Source organism: Cheilinus undulatus, linkage group 5 (genome assembly GCF_018320785.1).
Source record: "Cheilinus undulatus linkage group 5, ASM1832078v1, whole genome shotgun sequence".
NCBI classification, from domain to species: Eukaryota; Metazoa; Chordata; class Actinopteri; order Labriformes; family Labridae; genus Cheilinus; species Cheilinus undulatus.
Window position 1 is genome coordinate 32,945,540 of NC_054869.1, and position 23,837 is coordinate 32,969,376.

Genomic DNA, 23,837 nt, shown 5'->3' on the forward strand with positions numbered 1-23,837 from the left:
GCTTCTAACAGCTGCTTTCACAATGGAGGATTTAAACAATCACCTCTGAAGTTCCATGTCCCCAGCCACCCCTGGGATGCACAAGAAGTCCTTCTGGGGGACAGGTCTCTGCCACACATTGCCGGTTCACCTGCACTACATGTTTAGGTTTACCAGGTCTGTCCAGCAGCATCCCCAGCAACCTGATCCAACTCACCACCAGGTGGTGATCAGTTGACAGCGCTGCTCCTCTCTTCACCCGAGTGTCCAACACATGCAGCCGCAGATCTGATGAAATGACAGCAAAGTCGATCATAGATCTTTGGCCTAAGGTGCTCTGGTTCCAAGTACACTTATGAGCAACCTTATGCTCGAACATGGTGTTTGTTATGGAAAGTCTATGACTAGCACGGAAGTCCAATAACAAAACACCACTTGGGTTCAGAATAGGCAGGCCGTTCCTCCCAATCACCCTCCTCCAGGTTTCTCCATCATTGCCCATGTGAGCATTAAAGTCCCCCAGTAGTAGTACCCCCTCCAGGACCCCACCCTGTCACTGTCAGTCGCAGAGAGACGACCCTCTCGCTCACTGGGGTGAGCTCCACCATAGCAGCGCTCAGCCGGGGGCTGAAACCCCACATCTGCCCGGCGCCTCTCACGTAGGGCAACTCCGGAAAAGGGGAGAGTCCAGCCCCTCTCCAGGAGTTGGGTTATGGATCCAGAGCTGTGCGTGGAGGTGAGCCCAACTATATCTAGTCGTATCGCTCCATCTCCTGCACTAGCTCTGGCTCCTTCCCCGCCAGTGAGGTCACGTTCCATGTGCCAACTGTTAGTCGGTGCCACCGGGGGTCGGCCAGCCAAGGCTTTTGCCTTCACCTGCCACCCGCTGTGCACTGCACCCGGCCACCATGCCCATCCCTGCGGGTGGCCGGGTGCACAGGGGGGTTGCTCCATGTCACTCCTTCAGGTTGGATCAACTAGCCCCCATGGAGAGAAACCAGGCCACGTCGCCTGCTTGATGGTACAATATCTGAATCACATGCATTTGCAAATAAGCAATAAATACATATAAATGGGTGTAACATGCAGTTAAATATATATACATATATATATTGGATTGTCTGCAATACTTTTGATTGGATTAATTTCCATCCCATATTCAGGCATTCTGGTACATCTCTGTGTTTAATTGGCTGTTTATCACAAATGAGTATTTCTTTACTTGATGTATGTATAATTCATTCTGTCTTAGATGGCCACCTTTGTGCCACTAGAGCAACTTCTGTTTTTTCCCAGAAGCATGCAGACGGTCACATATTTGACCTACCTGATAATAAATATCATTAAAGGCTCTTAGATAAATCGTTATACTTCTTTAAGATATCATATACTCTGCGTATTACTATATTATTGCCTCTCCAGCTCATACTCCTTCTGACAACCTGGAACATGGGAATGTGTGCACATGGATCAGCCTCATATTCCACCTTCAACATTCCCACGCTCAACCACAAATAGTCGATGCAAAACACCTCATGGATGACAGTGCATAAAAATGAGCAAGCATATTAAAGGCTTCCAGCCGGGATTTATGGCAACAAACAGGAAGAAAAACAAAAAGAAGAAACTTGTTGACACAGAAGTCGAGGTGTTTGTAAATTAAAGAGCAGTTAGACTATAACATACTGTCTGTTTGTTTAAGCAGGAGGGTCTGAGTTATGCCCTCCTCCTGCAGAGCCAAACATCTACCATTCATCACATGTGCCACTGCAGTTTACATGTTTAAAGAGCCCATGCTTTTTTTTCTCACAATGCCCACATCAATCAGTAATCCACTCCCACTGTGGGATATTATAAGAGAAGTCTGGTCCATGAACAAATGCTTTTATGTATTTTTCATTTTTTTAAACATTGGTCTTTTCCTGCAAACTCACCCTGCACTGTGACTGATTTTAAGAACATGTTATGACTGAGAGCTGTCCAAGTTTTTTTTCTGCACCTTGCTCGATTAAACAATAAATACATGTAGGTGAGCTGAGTGGTGAGAAATATGTGCATGAGTGTGAGGCAGCCAGAGTGCTGTCTCCAATCACTGAACATCCTACACAACCACAACCTGTGGTAGGAGAGCGAGATATGACTAAAAACACTTGCACTGCAGTCACTGCGGTTGTTTCACACTTTTTGGTGTTACTTTGAATCCTGAGTCACTGTCGGTGCTGTTCCACTTAATTCACAGCACACTGTTACTTAATGTTTGCAAAAATGCTGTAGATAATAAGGGTTTATCTTACTTCCTCTTGCATGTCCTTCACACTCTTCATCGTCCTTTGAGTCAGGAAGCTCTGAAGAATGGGTACCTCAAAGACCTTTCTGCTGCTTTCCCTGGTGTTTTCATAGTGTTTGATGGTGTCATGAAGGTTTTTACTGGCAAATGACAATCATATTGCCTGCATCAGGACCGCTGATCCATCACACATCACCATCGATGGTGCTTTTTTGTGTCCAGAGCACCTGGCCACATCTGTCTGGAGGACCCTGGCCTCAAAGAAATGTTAGCGGTGACTGGTTATGATGACAAGCCTTTCCATGGATTCCTGACCACAAGTGCTTACAAATTATAGGAGGAGAACTTGTCTCCTTTTACATTATGCTTTCACTTGCATCATGGCAAAATATGTCCTCCAAGCATCACTCCTCTCAAAACTTCATAAGGACTTTTGCTAACATGCCACTTTAGTAAGATTTACATTTTTAAGCAAGACAGTTACCATATAGAGCCAGGTTATTCAACTGGAGGCCCTGAGGCCAGAATAGGCCCCCAAGGTAATTTTTAGTGACCTGTTAAAGATCCAGTATGTAGAATTTCAGCCCCTAAAAATCTATATTAATTTAAAAAGTGACCATTCCTAAATTATATATTTTTTAACTTAAGTCTTACAGTGCCTTAGATATTTCCTAAACCTCCTTCTCTATACCAGTTCTGAGCATTGCTCCTTTAATAAAGGACTCGCTGGTTGTAGCTGCCAGGAAGCTAGTCTATACAGTGTAACAGAGGGTGAAAGTTTCTCTCCAGAACTGAGTGAATTTTTGGTAAAAACGGGCCACAAAATAATGTTGCCTCAAATGAACGCACTAGCAACATTCTTTTAAGTTTTATACTCAGAAAGCCTCTGTGTTTTTGACTCTAGTTTTGAAGTGCAAGAGCACGAAACTAGTTGCCAAAGCATGCTGAGAAACCTTCCAGTGTGACTGGATTTAAACAATTATGCAAAGAAGAGTGGCCCAAAATTCCTCCACAGTGATGTGTAAGACAACTGATATTAATCACAAATGCTTGCTTGTGGTTGCTGCTGTAACAGACCCCAGGCATGGGGCATGCATACAGATTTTTAAATCCTGTAAAACAGGAGAAATGATGACACCGAGTAAAGTTGCAGCCGTTCCTCTGGTCATCCTGCCAGAGTAGCAAACAAACCATAGAAACAAATGTAATAAAGACAGTCCTGTTGCTGCAAGCGCTCTGCTGCCATCTAGTGGCCGGAGTGGCTCATATACATTTTAGCCTCTAAAGCTGCAGCGAACCAAATTTTAGGTCTGTATCCTCTTACAATATTGTAACAATTTTAGAATAATTTTAATAAAAGACACAGTAACATATTAAAACCACAAATTGTGACCACATATTTTATGTGTCACACTGCCACCGTAGGTGGAACAACCAGTTATTAAGTTTAGGGGGGATGACTTTTCCCCCAAAAGTTGGGAAGGTGGTGAATACTTCTGCACAGCATCATGCAGTGTTTTTCAGGCCCTGCTTATGGTTGCTTCTTCAGGACGTGGCCCCCATCCCATACTAATTGAGTAGCCCTGAAACAGATTGTGTTTATCTCCCCTGTTATATTCTACCGATGTGGCAATAGAAGGCCCAAGCAACGGTTAAAGTTTAAAGGACAAGTTTGTTTGACCAACACTTTTCTGCTTGTGGCGTTCATCAGGGTCATCAAAAAATCCACTGCTAGCATGTTTTACCCATGTGTGCATATCTGCTAAAACAAATGAAATACGGCTCCATTATTTTCAGTCTACTTTGGCGGTGAGATGCATGAGGCGTGCAAAAAATGGGCAAACCTCTTTTTTAGACTATCTGCACTGCAACTGTTTCAGACTGGGTGTGTGTCAACTGCGTCTCAGCTGGGTCATGGCTTGACTTTACATTTCAGCTTGTGTGTTGACAAGTCAAAGTTTTAGATTTTTAGCTTGAACATGTGCCACATATTTAGAGAATAGAAGACTTGCCTATTTTTCTTCCAAGAGTCATGTGCATCTCTTGGCCAAAATAGATGGTTAAATGTAAAGTAGGCCTTACCTTGACTTGACTTTTTCTAGAAATTGCCTTGTTTTAGCAGATTTGTATGCTGACATTCTTAGAAAATGTTTGCATTGTGTCTCTTGGTGATCTTGATGAAGGCCACAAGCCGAACTGCATTGGTCTGAAAAAGTTGTTCTGTGCATTTTAATTGTTGCTAGAGCGTTTTTTGCATCCATATCAGTAGACTATGTGACAGGGCAGATGAACAATGTATGGTACACTTGCGGTTTGTGGGTAAATGTTGGATCAGTGCTGAGTTCCTACTGGCTTTAAGCTAGTGGTCGCTCTGACAGGAGGAGCTATAGTCTGCCTGTTAACAGCTTTTTCACACATTACCTAAATTATTTTTTTCATAAATGGCTTACATTTTATGTTTATCTCACTGGCCATTGGATTTTGGCCCATCTTAGCTCAAAAAATCCCAGTAAGTACTCCTAGACTTATAGTGATTTAGAAACATTCTTGAAGTAGCTATGAGCAAGGAAAGATCAGAAACCTTGATCTCAGAGAGGAGGTGGGGTAGTCGCTGTTTGCTAGGTATGACACATTCCTTTGTGATTGGTTGATCCAAAAAAAGAATAAAGGCCATACTTTGAAAGTGTACAACATACAAACTGTTTCAAACACATGCTGAATCAGCATGTGAAGAGTCTCCTTATCAGTGAGGATTGGATGCACCTGTGGAGTAGACCACGTGTAGGGATCATTATGCAGTGAGTACAAGGTGGGCTACAATTGAAGATATTTATAACAAATTCTAACTGACATCACTCATATTTACATAAAAAACAAAGAACTATTCTGATTTGATAACTATTTTTTTAGTTATCTATTCTTTAAACATTTTTTATCAAAGTACAAAAAACAGCTGACATATGTTTTTTTCCCTTTTCCCTTGAGACTCCCAAACATCTCCAAACCTTCCCTCACAGTGGCATAAATACATCATCTTGACAGGGCTGGCTCTAGCCATTTTGGGGGCTTAGGGAAGATTCCAGTTAGATGCCTTCCATCCATAGTACTTCTTCATCATTTAAGAGAAAGTTTTCTCACTAATATTGACATATAAAGTTTATCATATTGTTGTTACTCTTTTGTTGTGACTGCCTGAGCCAGGTAAGGACAAAAACTGACACCAAAAATGTTTGTCCGCACACTGCCAGAACCCCCGGCTCAAAATTTCACCATCATGCCATGGAAATGTGTTTTTAATCAAATGTTTCATTCAAATGCAGATAAACTGAGTCTTATCACCCTTACACGTCCCAGTATATGGACGGTATTGGTAAAATACCACAAAGTTAGAAAGGTTTATTCCCAGTATTCTTTATTGACAAAGGAGTATAACACAAGAAGTGGTAATAGTGACAGTAACAATAAATTACTTGACTATAGTACACACAGTACAAAAGTATTTTCTACAAAACAATCTTAAAATACATAAATATAACAGTATAAACCATCTTTAACTCAGTCACTATACAATAGGTTTAGTAGATAAGCTTTGCAGTCAATAAGCTGTTTAATAATGAGTAGAAAAGACAAGTTTGTTCAGTACAAATTCAATTTACATGTTATGTACATGGTGGGCTCAACCCAGGAGTTGGTGTAGAAATGCTCTTGGAGTTTTGTTATAGAAAGAACTGAGAAAAATAAAAGAGAAATAGCATTTTGTTCAAGGTGAAGCAGGTTTCTTTGCTGCCTCATCTACATGAAGAACTAGGGGAGTTAAAAACTAAACAATCAAGCAGAATCTGAACCAGCAGATCTTTCTTCTTTTGAATTTGGTGTGATTCCCAAAAGCCCTGAAGTAAGAAAACTAGTAGCGTTATAAGTGGCTCCTTCAGAATAATCTTATATTTAGAAGACAAGTCTAACACTGTGTACAGCTTGCAGAAGACTTTAAAAGATGCCCTCATTCCTATGTGATCTACTCTACTGTGCAAACTAATGCTGATGCTGAGTGGAGAGCCTTTTTTGATTAAAAGTGCTACCAACCTAAAGTCTACTGCTGTGTTTTATACAAACTAGCATGAAGCCGGTCATGAAGACAGAAAAATAATGCTTTTTTCCTATTTTCCTACCTTATCTTCCAATTATGTGTAACAGCACTGAGGAAACATAGTTGAACTTTTCTTAGGTTAAAAAAAAGAACTATCATGAAGATCAAAAGCTTGTCCTAAGTTTCTGCTCAAATATACCGTCACATTTAACAGAGTAGAGAACAGAAAACAAGAGCTACAGTGAGGTTCTTCTTGTGCGTCTGTCAGAGTTATCCTTCTGTGTTAAAACCTCCATCGGTTTGAACAAGGATCAACAAATTCTGAACATAATCAGTCTGTCAGTCTTTGCCTGTCATCTCAATGATAAACAGATAGACTTATTCTTTTTACCCACTGTGTTTGTGGGTAAGGTCATTAACATTATTGTTGCAGTCTCTTTCTGACTTTAGACGGGGTTTGCCTTGATTTTCCCATTGATCCAGTCGATGTAATTAGTCACACGGGTGTAGACCCCAGGCTTGTCCCTCTGCCCGCAGCCATCGCCCCAGCTGATCACACCCATCAGAGTCATCTTGTCATTGTTACGACAGACGAGCGGCCCACCGGAGTCTCCCTGTGATTTAGATTCAACATGCAAAATGAAGTAGTCAGACTTAAAGTAATGATCCTAACATTTAAGAAGGGCTCTGTGTTAGTCTCACCTTGCAGGCATCGTCCCTATTCCGGGTGTCCCCTGCACACAGCATGTTGGAGGTGATTGTGCGTCCAGACAGAACTTCGGGGATGCAGCGCTCTTTGGGCCACAGGCGAACGTAACCTCTCTTTACACGCTCGGAGTACTCTGCAGCAACTGTGGACAAAGTTTGAATTAAGCATCGTATAATCATAAAGATGTCACGTGAAGGTTTGTGGGAAAGCTAACACTGTTCTCTGCTGGTCAAATCAAGTAAGTACCACAAAATCACCTAAAGACCCTGCAAAGTGAAATCCATAATTTGTGTCTTAACACATTAGGTATGTTGAAATATGGTTGTTGTAAACATGTGAAAACACTGAGATCTATGTGTGACTGAATTTTGGATTGAGACCGTTAGAAAGTTTTTCACCTCTTTCCTGACATGGTTTAATGTGGCCAATGGCCAATATGTGAGCTCATGATGTCATGAGCCCACAGTAGGGAATGACCCCTCCCCTCTAACACTACAATATAAAATCACAGAGCAGTTCATCTCAGTATAGTCTGTTATTAGCTGATGTCACTGCCTTGACTGAAAGTTAACAGTCAGTTAAATGCTGCTTTTTGTTAATTGTAAGGTAAATTTGCCAAATCTATCAGACACAGTGGTCTATGGATCATTTAAAGCATCATAACAGAGATTTGAGCCAGAAAACAGACTTCGTCTCTTCTTCTAAGGTCAACAAAAGATCAAGAGGCAGGCTAATGGAGTGAGTGCTTTCCTCAATTCAGACTGTAGCATTTTTTTAATTTAAGAGGATTGTATATCAACTGAGTGAGCATGGTTTCAACTCATTCAACAGACTCGCCCACACCATCCTAGAGCAGATTTTAGGGCTTCATTTTTCAGGATTTTGAAGCTTAATTTTATAAACTCAGATGTTTTATTTGACTAAAATTTGACCTGGGGGTTCATAACACAGTGACCTATCATGCAACAAACCTAAATACGGATCTATTTTCACTTTACAGGGTCTTCAAAAGATGCATTAAAGGTACAATACGTAGAGTCTTTGCACTGAAAATGCAATATTAATTGCCTCCCCCGTTATGTATTTAAGTTGACTACTTAACTTACCTAAAATATGTCAAATGTTTTTTTTAAAACCATAGAACTTCTTGATTTCCCAAGTTGAATTTGTCTGTTCACACCATGACAGACACAACATATTTATTGAAGCCATGGAACCACTCTGCTGCTGCTGTATTTTAGTCATGTTTTGTGCTGCATAACTCCACCCCTCCAAGTCCCCCCCCACTCTTTTAAAGATGTGGCCCTACTAGACATTGCCAAGGCGAGTGGAGTGTGTTTCATCACTGATTTTTACATTACAAGGGAAAGAAGCTGCTTAAAGTGACCTTCCTGGTTTGTACTGAGTGATCCCAGAATACATCAGCTTTCAGCACAAATGAGAAAGGCCATTTTAAAAGCTTTTCCCCCTCCTTATGAGAAATTCATCTAGCAAAAGCAAAAAAAGGGGTTTTCTGTTCAGTAAATAAACGTAACAGAGTACACTTTTTATTGAACAGGGCCCTCAGTTCAGAAAAAGAAATAAGCTGCAGAGAGGGACAGGTGAGCATTGTGTCTCTACTCAGCATCTTTTGTTGTATGCCACCTAATGGTAACCTTGCAAAGCAGATAGATACGCCCGTTTCCTCATTTCTCACTGGCAGATCCATCTTGCAAAGCTCCCGTCTGAACCATTTGGGCCCAGTTAGAAAGTGACAGGAAAAATCAGCCACGAGGGGCAGTACTTTCAGGAGTGGTGGAGTCGTGACATAAGCAAGCAGCAACAAGAGACCAGTGCTATTATGGCGGAAGAGCTTAGTGTGGATGCTGCTAAAGCACCAGTTTTATCAGAACTTGATGACATTTCTTCATTAAAAGAGATTAAAAGAACAGTAGTGAGTTGTTTTCCCTTAAAAATGACAAAAGTTGTGTGCCATGGTTCGCGTTATTCCTCTGTAGCTGCGTCACGTGTTTTGTTGCTACAATTGGCCCGTAAAGATAAGACAGACAGAACATTCATCCAATCACACTCTGAGTTTTTTTCAAAGCCTCTGCCCTTTCCCAAATGCTTAGAATTAAAGGTTTTCGTGTCAGGTTAGCCTAGTGGCACAATTCACATTAATCACAATAGTAACCATGTCAAATTCAAGGGTATCATGATCAGGCAGCATGTTTTCTTACATTCAGAGTCTTTTCCATATCCTGAGATCTCACACTCAGTCCAGTCAGGCAGTTCCAGTCCATGGTCAGGCAGACATGCAGGAAGAACCTCCGGGGAGTTCACAGCACAGATGCCAACGTCCGCCTTAAGCTTCAAAAGAGCTGCAAGTGGAAAGTGACCAACGGAAAGTCAGAGTAATGCACTGGGAAAATGTGGGTGAAGACTGGGGGTTTGAGTTCAAGTTTTAACAAGCTTTTGCTTCCCACTTAATGTTCCATATCATCACCCAAGGGTGAAACGTGGCTGTTTGAAGTGTCTCGTTTAACTTCCCTCAGTCACTTTGAGTTAGTATGCCAAAACCATAACGCTAATGTGCCAAAACCATGTTTCTAATTCAATACTGTTTTGGACATTCTGATGAAACAAAACTAGAAAAAAAGGAAAATGTGAATGATTATTTTCTCTTCAAATGTTTACTCACCAATGTCATTGTCGAATGACTCAGGGTCAAATTTCTCATGGATCCAGTACTTCTCCACCTTGAAAATCTGCTCCCCACTGGAGTTCTGTTTCCTAAATGTTCTCCCCAAAATCACCTCTAACTTCTCTGCTTTAACACTGAAAAGAAGAAGGAGATACATTTGAATTTTTCCTTCCAAACAAGTTAAACAATGTAAGTTTTATGAGTTTATCTGACGGATCTCTACCTGTCCTCAAAGCAGTGTGCAGCAGACAGCACCCAGCAGGAGTCAATGAGAACTCCTCCACAACGGTGAAAGTGTAATTTCAGACGATTCTGGTAGGCATTGATGGCCGCTTGCCATGGCTGCTCTGTGATGTCGCTCGCTCGGCCACCAAACATGCGAAACATGGGTTGATTGAGGCTGTTGTCCATACGCTGGCCACATGTCCCTATAGAGAGCAAGGATTCATGTCAATACAATGAAAACACACCAACAGACTACAGATGATAGACAGTGGAGGATCTTTATCAGATATAAGGATGTCCCACCTTGGTGATTGTTTGTTGTTGGAGCACGAGGGCCAACAGTGGTGATGACTGATGGACGTGACGCTGGAAAACAAGCACAGAAATTTTAATCTCAGGTCAAAATTAACTTAAACAAATAAATGCTCAAGATAAAGGACTTACAGCATTTTGGTATGTCGCACAGATCCCATGTCAGCTTCATGTTCTTGTAGGTGTGACACCATGGACCTTCATCGCCATCTGGATTCCTATTGGAAAAAAAAGAAGGAAATGATATTACTCAATCTGGTCTTTCTTTCTGTACCGAGGATTTTAAAGATATGTCGGTGTCTTTACCTGCAGAAGTTGTGGCTGCCCAGCCCCTGCTCCAAGGCCTCAGGTTTCCATGCATTGTTAAGTTTGCGCCTCAAAGCAGGAGAGTCCCATGGGAGACAGCTATGGCCACTCTTAGTGACGGATACTGTTCCTCTGTATGACTGACCAGAGCCCTGAACACATTCTTGGTACTTATCTATAAAAAAAATCAACAACAGAGAAACCAAGTGTTCAGGCAATTGTGGTTTACATGTTAGCATTTCAGCTCAGCTTAACTCTTTGTTAGGCCTTACCTTCAGGACATTTAGGTACAGGACAGGCCTCCCAGGAGATCTGAGTGCCTTTAAAGATGTAGCACCAAGGGGTTACATCACTGTCTGGGTTCCTGTAAAGGGTAAAAGTAAGAAAACCCTTTGAGAACCAAAGCTCTTAGCTCAAGTACTTAAAACAATTCTTAAGTCTTTCTAAAGGGGTCTCATTGCATTTTTGCTCATTGGGCTTAAGTTGTGCTTTTTTAACCCTTTCAGGTAAGTTACATAGTTACAGGTTCAAATGTATCCTGCCTGCAGTCAATCCACTTTTGACCTTTGTTTTTTTTTTGATGATCAGGCCCCTTCCCTTGTTAAATTGCATGGAAACAAGGAATAATACAGTAGCTGTAAATTCCTACAAACAATCCTCTGTAAACACTATGCTGTGGTAATATACCTGCAGTAGTTGTGATTGCCTAGCCCCAGACTGGCAGCATTGTTTTTCTTTGCTGTGAATCTCTTCCCTCTCAGAACTGTGGAGTTCCAGTTAATGCAATCTGATCTTGAATTGCTGGTACTCCATGTGCCACGGTAGCCTTCACCACGTCCCACAATGCAGTTCTCATTGTTGTCTATGGGAGACAGAGTCAGAGTTATGCTGATTATCACTCATTTATATTGGTCTTACATCACTCTAATAACTGATCTAATTAATTTATTTTGACACAATAAAACATATTAAAGTTCTGGAAAATCTGAGGCTATTCAACATGTTTGGACACATTTTGAAAACATTGTATTTCTTATGCAAGACATTAAGCTTACAACTTCTGCCTTAATGATGTTTTTATTGTATTTTTCCAGTTGGTAGTGTCAAATGGCCTAACATAAACTATAATGATTGTAAAGCAATCAGATTTATTAAGCCTGGCAATGCTAACTCATTACTCTGTCACTGAAATCAGCTAAATGTGACCGCCAGTCTTTGCATAATTATCCCACCAAGAGGGCGGAGTGTCCCCAAACCCTCAAAAAGTTGCCTGCAGAAACACAAACATTTCTGTCCCAAAATGTCTCTTCATGGTTTATGATCTTCTCTCCAAACCTAAGACTCATGACACCTTCTGTTTGAGTCACACAGTCAGGCTGTGACTTTATCTGCAGTCATTAACAAGATCGTAGAGCGTTTTCCTCAGTGTTGTGTCACCAGCCACTGTGTTGGACTTAAATGAAATGAGCCCGTGTTTCTCTTAAGTGATAAAATGCTGATGTGTCTTGGTTTTAGAGTGTCAAATCAAGTTAAGTCAAAGAATGCTGTGCAAATACAGTGAAGTACAAAGTGATAATGAGCTGCTTTTCTCTCTTTTAAGTACACATGATGTAGGACTCGGAGGGAAGACGACACAATAAGATACCCAGTATGTGGTCCATGTTAAAAAAACATGATACTGCAACTCAACATCAACTGATACACCGCAAGACGATTATTTTCTTCAATGTAGTTACAGACATCTTATATGATATCTGAATATCTGAAAGATATGAAGGCCACTTACACACTCACTCTCAGTCTGAATCCTAATACACCCATTGCCCCTGTAATTAAGCCCTACCCAGGCATTTTACATGTTCACATCTAGGAGTTGAGCTTCCTGACTTGTTAAAGTAAAGGAGTAGGGTGAAGTACTGGAGGTACATGGCCCTTGGCCCTTCAATTTCCAGAAGTATATTCCACACTGAAGGTTTTGGGAAATCTCCAAAAATGCATATCACTGACAAGATGGCTGCTCAAGAGGTCTGTATTTTCTTTGTGAATAAGATTAGAATTACAACAAAAATCTTAAATAATCTATGTTTTTTTAATGCATCATCATCTTTATGATTTTAAGCATGTAAGCATGGTAAATAAAATCTGTTATAGTGGAAATGTCCAGTATTGTCATTGTGGCTGTTATATCTGAAGGGTATGAGAAATTTTAGGTGAAAATTAAAATTTTTTAAGTTTGTGTCCCATGAGAGGTTATGGTCCTACAAGCAGGCAGCCAAGATTCAAGTCTGGCCTCTAGCTCCTTTTCCCCACTCTTTCTCCCCAGTTTCATACTCTTTACTGTCCAATCTAAATAAAGGAAAAGTTCCAAAAATGAACTTTTTAAATACACTTTTTTTTTTTTACATTTTGCAGAATAAAACTTGATTAGTTTTATAGTAAAGTATCCAGGCTGATTAAATCATTAGTAATCATGCTCTTGGTTAAATGAAATCTTTATTGAGAACTTACTGATTTCACACTGAGCCCCACTGAAGCCTTGAGGACACTGACAGATGTAGTCTGACGTGTACACGGCTTCTTTACAGGTTCCTCCGTTGTAACAGTGAGACGCGTAGCAGTCTGGAGGGGAGGACAGAGAGACGGTTAGTCATTCATACATCACAGAGTTTCTCAGAAAATAAACAACTTGAATGATAGGAATATGATTGATTTGCTCCGACCACTTGCGTAAACGGCTAATTACAAAGTGGGTTTTGCCAAGTGTGTCATATTTGACATAGAAACATGAGAAAGAAAAGCTCAGTGAGCATGGCTCATTCTTACACTCATCTTACACACCAGACTGTCTTTCTTAAGAAGAACTGGTTTTCTTCCATCTCCAGTCTGGTTTCTCTTCTATTATTTCAACGTTTCCTAAAGACTAGCGTTAAAAAAAACAGCACCACGCTTACTCGCTGTGCTGTGGGCTCACAGACGGTGCAGTTTGGCTGAGAGAAAATGTGGTTGTAATTTGTCAGAGGGAGGGGCGAGTCATGTCTCACAGGATTCGTCAATGGGGGTGAAAAGTGCGCAAGAGGGCTCGCCTGGCTGAAGTATTTCAAACAAACTCAGACTAAACTACGCCCTCTGGAAAACACAGAAAACCCAGCAGCTCTTGGACTGAAATAACAGGGATTTGGACGCATGATCGAGGCAGGCCAACAAAAAATAATCATGCGAGGTTGTAGCAGTAAAATGACGACAGAGAGGTCAGTAAGGGCAGGCAAGGACTGACAGAGAAATTAACAGAGAGAAGAGTTTATACAGATCATTGTAACTGATTAGAGAGACACAAAAAATGAAGGCAGCCAGTCCATGTTTGTGTGTTTGCATCTATGTCACACTCACTGATAACAGGCACAATATGACAACGCTCTCGCGCTCTCAATGCACAACGGCAATACTCCACACGCTGTCCCCTCCATCGCAGCCAAGTGTCTCCAGAACTACGCACAGCTGACGTCTCAATATCAATACATTGTGCTGAAAAATACAGACACACACACAAGCACACACAAATAATAAGTACACAGCCAAGACACACAGGAAGAGTAATCACTGCAAGATAGAAAAGAGGTTATAAACATTCAGGTGCAAAGGGGAAAGACAAACATGTGAATGACAACAGCGCATGAACAGTGATTAAAGGTGGTGGTGATGGTGAGGGTGGTGATGTTAGAGACAAGCAGGAGTGTGATGGGGCTCACAGAAGGTGTCAAAGGAAGGTGAAGACTTCTGGACATGAATAATCAAAAGCGTCCCTCTAGCAGGCTGCCTGTCAGGCTCACCTCTGTAAAAACGAGTCCCTCTCTTGGAGCGGAGCAGCTCCACCTGCAACACAAAGTAAATGTTAAACACAGAGCAGTAGAGCATGAGGACTGGCAGCACGGCCGTGGTTTCCAATTCAAGCACACACTGTTTTTATGTCTGGAGGATACTTTTAAAATAAACAAGCAAAAACCTGCTTTGTATTGAGGTTTTTTTTTCATCACAATCAACATTTTGCCGCTCCTCTGCATTAATCAAACACTGGCAAACAGAAAATTCAAGAGTAGGCAGCACTGAGATGGTCACTTACTGTGTAACACGTCTCAAATATATCCTGTATAATTTTATGTAGACATAAAATGGATATCAAGTTAACTTTCACCACTGTTGAACTGAGTACTATTACACATTATTCAGTCCTTTTCAATGCAAGACAATCGTATCTTAACACATCACACCATAGCGTAACAATTTGTATCGTATTGTATCAACTGGCATCATATCATATCATGTATTGTATCACATCGTACTGTATCATAAAGTATTATTTCATAACATATCACAATGTTATCACAACATGTTGTATAATATTTTATAGCATGACTAAGTATAATACTGTATCCTATCTTATGGTATTGTATCGTACCACATTACATTGTGTTGTAAAGTAACAATTTGTACCGTATCATAATGCATCACACTGTATCTAATCTTATCTTATCATGTCGTATCATATCACGTTGTACCGTATCTTGTCGCATCATATTGTATCACTGATTCTATCATAATGCTTTGTATTTAATAATCACATCATATCTTGTAGTATCATGTCACAGCCTAATGCAACATAATGCTATGTTTTGTATCATAACATATCATATGGTGTTGTATCTATGGCTGACCTAATTAAATTAGGTCCACAATTAGAGCATTAATTTCTTTATTGTGATTAATCTCGTGTTTTATTGTCCCTCCCAGCAAACTTTGATTCATCCAGAATAGTGTGTCCCTGCGGCCACAGTTATCTAAAAAAACTCCACTCAGAGGACAAGTCAAAAGTCATTTGCACCTTGTGTTATCAAGGATTTATCCTTTTACTGTCCCTTTATTTCCTCTCAACCCAAAATGAAGTTCTTTTATAAAAGGTTGAATTAATGTCATAATCTTCAGTCAACCCATAGAAGCAGCTCCGTTTCAAACAGGAAGTCAGTTAGGTTTAGTTTAAGACAGCAGAAAAATCTAAAATGACTCAAGAAAAGGTTTGTAACGCTGTAGTCTTTTAAAAATTCAATAAAAAGAATATGATTAATCTTGATTAAATTATTTTCTCGATGTTGACAGGCCTGGTTGTATAATATCTTATTAAGAACTGTATGGATTATCTCAGTGGACGGATGCTCAGTACGGCTGAATAAAAACAGTGTGCACGATTTTGCATTATACATTTAGTGAGATGACTTCAAGGTAAATGTGGCACTATCAGTGACTCTGTGGCACAAATCATAACTGCTTTAGCAAAAAGGAGAAAGTATGATAAGTCATATCTAGCCCTTGACTTCACCAGTACGATGGGCCTCCTCCACTCCTCCCTTCATGATTATTTTATCATATTCTATTGTTTTCTACACTGTACTATTAAATTTTATCTTAATGCTTTGGATTGTATCTTAACATACCGTCCATCTTGTCATTATATGTACTGTAATATGAACTATACTGATTATCTTACCACATCATATCCTATTTTAATATGCTATTAGATCCTATCATGTGGTATCATTTTGTATCATATCAATTGTACCATACTAAACATATAATTTTGTGTAATCGATATCAAGATACAACAGTATCTTTAAGTATCATATTTTACACAATTCATAGCATATCATATGGTATCAAAATATTTTGTACTTAATCTTTTTTTGCTCTATATTGATTATCTTACTTTATGTTACTGCACCACACCATGTTCTATATTCTATCATATCATGCTTTATCATACCTATATCAAATCTTATCACCAACTCTGTTGTTTATGCTATCAAACCCTACTGTATCCTATTATATTGTATTTTATTATACTGCATTATCTCTTATTTTATTGTATCATGTCTTGTATCGTGGTGTATCATATAGTATCATTTAGTACTTTAATCATATTTTAAACTCTATTGCTTGTAAGTGAAGTAAGTAATGCTACCTTTTCGCAGTTAAAATGTCACTGTTCAGCAGCTAGCCCTTTAGTCTCAGATTTTAAGTTTCAGGAATCACATAAAGGCACCACCGAGGTGATTTCAAACCAGACTGACAGACAGAAACAGTACTGTAACACTCAATTCAAAATCACAAATGATTTAATATGAATAGGACAGTTTTTAAACACACGAGAATTCAATGTATTAAAACGAGCCTCTCCTAAGTGTGCAGGATTTGTAGTGGGATGAAAGGTATAAAAATGAGGTTATAGTACTTACATTGCCCGCTAGGATGCAGCAAAGAGCAGACAGGAATAGTAATAATGCCAGTGTTGTGGTCATAGTTACTCAGATGGTTTCAACTCAAGTGGTCTTCAGTTTTCTGGAATAAAAAGAGAATATAAATACATTTTAGACAATATAATTCAATAAAGAGCAGATGAAGATGTTAAAGTTCATTATTTCTGTCTGGTGTATGGGCAGGGATTTCTGTGCTATGTCTTTGTTGTGTGTTTATGTTCTGTCTTAAATCCATCATCAAAAACACCAAAGAGAATAATTGCAGGAAATTTTTAAACCCCATCCACCTTTTCTAGACTCTACTGTTTCTCTGTAAAGCTTCCTTCCCGCGTGTACAGTATTCCTGCTGCTGATGAAGACCCCCAGAGAGGAAAGGGTGGGCAAGGTGGGGTGCTTGTGGGAAACTGGAGGTTATTTCTAGTTCCTTGAAGCTGCGTTGTTGACTCAGACAGGAAGTTAGTAGCAGCCCGTTGAGGATCCTTACATGTAATAGGATGCTCTGTCTGTGTCTTTGCTGCTGTATTTCAGTTCATTTCCCCTTCATCTTAACTCTTCTACGACTTCCTCAATAGGAACAAACAGGAAAAGAGATTATCTTCACTTTCTGCAAAAATAGGTTGATATCAAACAGTACAATCTGGACTGTCCTGGAGATAAAAAGCAGCGCGCACAGCAGAGAGTTTCTGACAGCATTCCTTCTCTAACAGAGCACAGCACCAGCTGTGGGAGGATGAAGTGACTCAGTTAGGACTTAAAAGGAAAGGAGAAGGGAAAGCCCGTAACAAGACAATGAAACTGAAGACATATTTCCCTTTTCAATTCCTACAGATGTTTGGTATCACACTTCCCTTTCTCAGTTTAAAGAAGTCAAATTGTGCAGAAAAAAGATGTAAAGATGAGCTTCTCCTCAGTAAAGTGTAAGTAAATATGAGTCACAAAGAAGGAAGAAGTGTTGACTGAAGGATGGAGCAGTGAGGAAAATGTGAAAGACATGACAAATAAGTTCATACTTGATGAGCTGAATCATAAAAACTGACCTAAATATAAGGAGCAGGTTGGTTTAAGAATAACTTTTAGGAACTTCTACAAAGACCCAGACATACATCAGGAATCGTGTGCATACATGCCTGCACGTTTTAAGATCTACTGACTCACCTCCTGTGGTCGACTGAGCTAATAGAAAACAGCACCGTGTTTTCATATATCAGTGAGGCAACCAAACACACACCCACATACATACTCTCACACACACAAAGTGCTCAGGAACGTGGAGCTAATAAACACCCTTACACACCAAGATTTACTGTTCTTTCTGCTCATTGTTCATCAGGACAAAGACTCCCCCTCAGGATCACACTTTTCAAACAAACACATGCATTCAAAAACTCACCGTTAAAGAGGACAGGTCTCATGAAGGCTATCCATGTGCCTCGAACAAATAATATACCCCGATGACCTGCGCTTGTACCCCCCAACTGAGCCTTTCTGGCAGGGACAACAACACACCAGTTTCCTTTTTGTTTCCTTTGTGCAGCTGTTCAGCTCCACTCAGTCACCCCACTCTCCACCCTGTCAGCTGAAAACATGTGTTTCCTGCTATAATACAGCCAGAGTGGCCTCATGCATTTCGGAAACGTGAGTTCATATCATTACATACGCACAAAACTCACACTGGCATGTACACACCAGATATGAAAATATGTGTACCCCACCCTTTTTAAAGTCTGTAGTATCTGAAGAGGAGAGGCCCTGTCTGGGCCTTCAACTATCTGAGTTTTAGCTGATTTTGTTGTCAGTCTTATATTTAAACGTTTAAACAGAGAACAGGACAAATGTGTAAGTGAAAAAGTGTCATTTACAGGATGCAAAGTAAAACCAGATAATTCTTACTTAATTTGTTCATCCAAACTCAGAGCACCCTATTTTACTTTGACAACCTATGTATCAAAAACTTCATTTTTCTGAAATTTCAAATTCTGTTACTTTTAACTCATGTAGCTCTTAGAATGTTAGAAATGCCCCCTATATTAATAACATCCGAATAGAAAAAAGTTCAAAACTCAAAGTCATGTCTGAGGTTTTTGATGTAACAGCTGTTGTGGTACAATGAACAGAAAACTAGAATGAAAAATGGTGAATTTTCAGATTAAATGTAAAAGCAATAAGCACTGAAAAGAATTAGAGGTAACCTTACAAAGCAAATGGATACGCCTGTTTCCGTGTTTCTCACTGGCGTATCCATCTTGCAAAGCTCCCTTCTGAACCGTTTGGGTCTGGTTAGAAAGTGACAGGACCAATCAGCGAAGAGAGGCAGTACTTTTGGACGCGGTGGAGTTTTAACGTAAGCAAGCAGCGACAAGAGGCCGGTGCAATTATGGCGGAAGACATCAGTGTGGATGCTGCTAAAGCGCCAGTTTTATCAGAACTTGATGACATTTCAACATTAGAAGAAAATCAAAAAACAGAACTGAGTTTTCTTTTCAAAAACGACAATGCCATGGTTTGCGTTATGCAGTTCTATATGTAGTTTACTCCTCGGTAGGGGAGCACCTCGGTAGCAGCTACGTCACGTGTTTTGTTTCTCTCATTGGTCTGTAAAGATGTGACACACAGAACATTCATCCAATCACCCTCCGAGTTTTTCCTCAAAGGCTTTACCCTTTCCCAAACACCGTCTATGAGAGGTTTACCAGATGGATGTTTGAAACAAACCCGGCAAATCTGGCATGTCAGGTAAAAAAAGCCAGTGGATTGGCCAGAATTCAAGTCCGGCATCAGGCAGATCCAATTTTGCAAAGTTCCAATCTGAAAAGATGTTGTCCTGTTTGAGAACAGACGTACCAATCAGCTACTGGTGGGGTTTAGTTGTACTGCAAGCCGGTAAACAAACCAATTTAGCAATTAGCTTTAATGAAGCTATAATATAGTGGCAGTTTTAACCAGAATTGGGTCACAGATTGCGCCGGAGATCTCAGGGCGCAAGGCTTTGTCTGCTCTGCGGCTGTCAAGATTAGATTGGCATATTTTAACTAAGATCATGGCAAAACTAAACTTAAATAGTTTATATAAATGTCTTCTGGTATAATAATAAACATATTAATCTATTATTTTTGGGTTTGTCGATTAAAAAAATAAAAACTGATGTTGAGTTTTGACAGTAATTGATCACTTTTTTGTTCCTGAGGGATTTAGGGGGACTTGGCTTTTCTTAGATATAAGGAGGGAGGGCTCCGGGAAAAAAGGTTGGGAACCACTGATCTAAGGGATAAAGTGAAAATCAGTCATGGTGTGTATTGATGCTTGTAAGGACTAAAGATGAAGGCATGTTGACTGGAGGCTAGATAGAACAAGAAGCTTGTGTTTAACCTTTGTTTAAAAGGTTAGCGGGAAACTATCATCCCACCAGCACTGTCAGCTTTAAGGCTGTTATCCCAGTCACTTAATACATAAAACGTGTACAACCATGTATGCAGCCTGAGAAGAGGAGCATGGCTCCTCTAGTAGGTCAAATTTGAATGGAAGAAATGAAAAGGTCTTTGGAGCAGCAGCAGCAGCCAGACTGTGAGTCAGCAGCAGCTTCAGATGCACCACTTTGGTAAAACTAACACATGCAGCTGATGATAAAACAGACAAACTTAAATACACACTCGAGGTTTTCACTTCCTGTTAGGGGGAAGTTCCAGTACATTTAGAAGAACTGCTAGTATTAAGCTCTACACCACAGGGCCATTAGCAGACACATGCAATGATGGTGGTGTGCTGAGGTTGTAAGAGTCGGAGGTGTGACATTTTTGTCTTCCAGTTACAGGGATGAGATTTCAAAGTGTAACACAGAGAGAAAGATAATGTGGTGTGCAGGAGGCATGGCTGCATCTAGCTGCGAAGTTTGAAAATTGCACTTTGAAGAAGAAGAGACACTTTTCAATACCATGTTGTGAGATACTAAATCACAGCTGTTTTAGATGGAGATCAGTATCGGTGCTGATAACAAGCTTATGGACTCTTACATTTTGTGCCTTGATAAAATTGTTTGTCTATTCTTAGTCTATTTTTTTTGCTAAGAACCTGTCAAGTAAGAAGTAGTAGTGATTTTGTTGGGGGGGCAGATGTCTCAGATTTGGGTTGGAGTCCTCAGAAAAAAGGTTGGGAATCACTGCACTATCCTATTCAAATAAAGGTGCAAGCCCTAAAATAAACCAATAAGGGATGCGTCCAATTTCTGTTTTGTCATGGTGTTGTAACAGGTATTGATACACTTTAATCTTTACTAGAGAATCATATGCATATCACAGTGCGGTATCACGACAACCCTAATTCAGAGCGTGGGCCGCACTCAAAACATGAACTATCAGAGGAAACATCTTCGCCGTGGGCACTGTAGCACTTTTAACGTCTGATTATTCTGGCACTGATCTCAGTTTCCACACAATATTTCTTAGACAGCTCAATATTTGTGTGCTTGGATAATAAACACGATTCCCATTGTCTTGTCACAGCACGCTGGCAGCTTGGTTTCCAGTAAATCTGATTTTCTAACTGCTTTGACCTGCTCCTTATACCTGCCCTAAACCTCCAAGTAGCTCCACTTTAGGCGTTGTTCCTTCAGTTAAGAGCTTTGCACGTGTGTAGCATGTTTGCTGATGATGCTTTTAGGCATGCAATATCATGTCTATAAGCTTCTTAACAGGCATTATTCATTCAGGGAGTTTTCAGTCAAGCTTCAGTAAACCAGCTGTGATCCATCTCTGTAAAGCCCCCAAAGAACAGAGAGCGGCTTTGTTGCATTATTACGGCCTTGTTCTGAGCACAATAGAAACATTGAACTTCTTATCAGGTAGAAACATAATCTCAGAGGAAGAAAGGGCAGGTGTTGACACTAGAAATGTGAATAAACTGTAGCATTAGACAGCTATGTGGTGAATGGAGAGAACAGAGAAAGAGGAGAAAAGAGGGAGAGATGAAATCAAATCCTAGCGGTCAGCAGAAAGACAGTGAGTAGTGTTGAGTCATCCCAGCTTCCAGCCAGGACTGCATGGGACAGAAGGAGGCTTGTATGGGACTTTTAACCACCATCAACGCCTTTTAATGAAGATACAGCTCCAGCATTTAGTCACAGAAGAAGAAAGGAGGCTCTATGGCTAGATCTAATAGTTACATGATTGACTCTTGCGGGTTTTTTGCGTCATCTTCTGGCTGTGTTTCCCACCAACCGGTCCAGTCCTATCCTCTGCCTGACCTACTCTTAACTTCCACCTCTAAGGTCCCATGAGTCACTCACAAACATTCGTCTGAGGCACTAACACAGCTGACCACACTGCCAGGAATTCAGATAAAGGATGTAAACTACTTTCTCGCAACATGCAACTGCTCAGAGTATCAGTGGGATGGAGAACATCAGTGCTGATGGATGCCAGAAAGGGAATTTTGGAGATGCAGAATCCAGCTCATTCCATAGGAGACTGGATGTGAAATGATCTTGTGCAGCTTGGTACACAGATACACACTTTATCATAGCAGGGATGTTCTTAGATAAGAAACACACATTAAGTCCAGAAGCAGGGCGCAATATCTCCACATTCTTGTAACTTTTGTTACACTAAATTATCTTGATATTACAAATTAACTTCTGAGAAAAAAGGTCAAGAAGATGATGTATGACACTGTGAGGGAAGGTTAGACAGTATTCCCATGGATTCAAGGTAGGGATGAGGATGGAAAATGATAAAGAAAAACCTGCAAAAGTTAAGATGAGAATTGATTGGGGTGCCAAATATCTGAGCAAGCAAAAGATAAGTTTGACTTCACTAAGTCTGTGAAACCTAAAAACTTCTAAAAATAGTCCTTAAACATAATGTTTCTTCAGTATTATCAAAGTTTTAACTCGATTTATCACTAATCTGGGTTAAACAAGAACAGGGAACTATATCAGATGTAAAGATAAAACAATAAAATACTTTTCAGTCGAATTTGTACTTAAGTGTGATTAATATTGCCGTGTCAGGTCCATGCTTGGTGAAATCAAGCTAAATCCTAAAAACACCGCTCGTTGAAAACACCTTAAATCATATGCAAATGAGCCACTCAAATTTGATCTAATTTTCGGTGACACATTCATTAAAAATCATGCAAAATGCTCAAAACTTTCCCTTAACTTGACTGAAAACTCTGCATCACCTTATAATGTTGTTAAAACATCCCTTTTCAAAACGAAACAATCATATCCAAAGTTGTAAATTAGCATAAAACAACCTGGTGCACAGTGGTCTGTGTTATCGCGAGAGTACCAAAACAAAGACATACCTCGTCGAAGCTCTTGTACGTTGTTAACTTCTCTGAGTCTGTGCAGGATAAATGTGTGCGTCCTTAAGATTCTCTCGCTCAGATTGAGCTGGTTGAGCCTCTGCTTCCACTTTTTATCGCAGCCCTTGTCCTGCCGGTGAGCGTTGAGGGGGGAGGACCGCTGCTGCTATGACCTCAGCGGGAGAGCGAGGCTGTCCGGCCGGATGGTGATGATGAAGCCTGCGGGGCGGGGCCGACACACGGACGGATGGCACCGAACCAAGTACTCCAGGGAAACTCACTACCTCACTTCCCTAGAAAAGAAGAGGCCCAGCATGGTAGATTTAATCAGGAAATGTCGCAATCATTCCCCCCTCTGTGTTTCTCTGATGCGTAAAGATGATGGGTTTTTTTTCTTTTCTGGAGTTTACAATTTCAATTCAAATTTATTTATAGAGCACTATTCACACACAAAGCATAAACGGTGCTTTAAATACAGAACAATTCAAACATAGAAGGCATTAGCACAAATTAAAGCACACATTAAAAAATACAAGCAAAATAAGAACTTAATACACAAATGTATTTGAACATTTTCAAACTGTGCATTTGCTCTCTATGCCTGGCAGTTTACTTCAGTCTCTGACTAAAGCAGGGTTTTCCAAACT

At 40.2% G+C, this 23,837-nt stretch overlaps 1 protein-coding gene across 4 annotated transcripts; it reads right to left on the minus strand.

The window, feature by feature from the left end:
• Nucleotides 1-5,671: 5,671 nt before the first annotated feature.
• plat (plasminogen activator, tissue) lies at nucleotides 5,672-23,342 on the minus strand. Of its 4 annotated transcripts, none has more exons than XM_041788101.1 (15): nucleotides 23,191-23,342; nucleotides 16,870-16,972; nucleotides 14,416-14,458; nucleotides 13,976-14,110; nucleotides 13,097-13,207; nucleotides 11,276-11,450; nucleotides 10,861-10,952; nucleotides 10,589-10,763; nucleotides 10,415-10,500; nucleotides 10,274-10,336; nucleotides 9,969-10,173; nucleotides 9,743-9,879; nucleotides 9,282-9,422; nucleotides 7,056-7,204; nucleotides 5,672-6,967 (listed from the first exon to the last, which is right to left on the minus strand). In XM_041788101.1, the coding sequence occupies exons 2-15, from the start codon at nucleotides 16,930-16,932 to the stop codon at nucleotides 6,800-6,802; spliced, it is 1,743 nt and encodes a 580-aa protein (XP_041644035.1). In that variant the 5' UTR covers nucleotides 16,933-16,972; nucleotides 23,191-23,342; the 3' UTR covers nucleotides 5,672-6,799. The 4 variants fall into 4 exon arrangements, with proteins under 4 accessions (XP_041644035.1, XP_041644033.1, XP_041644034.1 ...); XM_041788099.1 differs by having other exon boundaries at nucleotides 14,335-14,458; XM_041788100.1 differs by lacking the exon at nucleotides 23,191-23,342 and adding an exon at nucleotides 18,281-18,493 and having other exon boundaries at nucleotides 14,335-14,458.
• Nucleotides 23,343-23,837: the final 495 nt, after the last annotated feature.

Bases quoted from the DNA above. Each gene is read 5' to 3' on its own strand.
- plat (XM_041788099.1), bottom strand. From the start codon at position 16,932: ATGACCACAACACTGGCATTATTACTATTCCTGTCTGCTCTTTGCTGC. The intron at 14,459-16,869 runs GTAAGTACTATA...TTTGTGTTGCAG, and splicing joins GCTGCATCCTAGCGGGCAAT to GTGGAGCTGCTCCGCTCCAA. The intron at 10,953-11,275 runs GTATATTACCAC...TACCCTTTACAG, and splicing joins GGCAATCACAACTACTGCAG to GAACCCAGACAGTGATGTAA.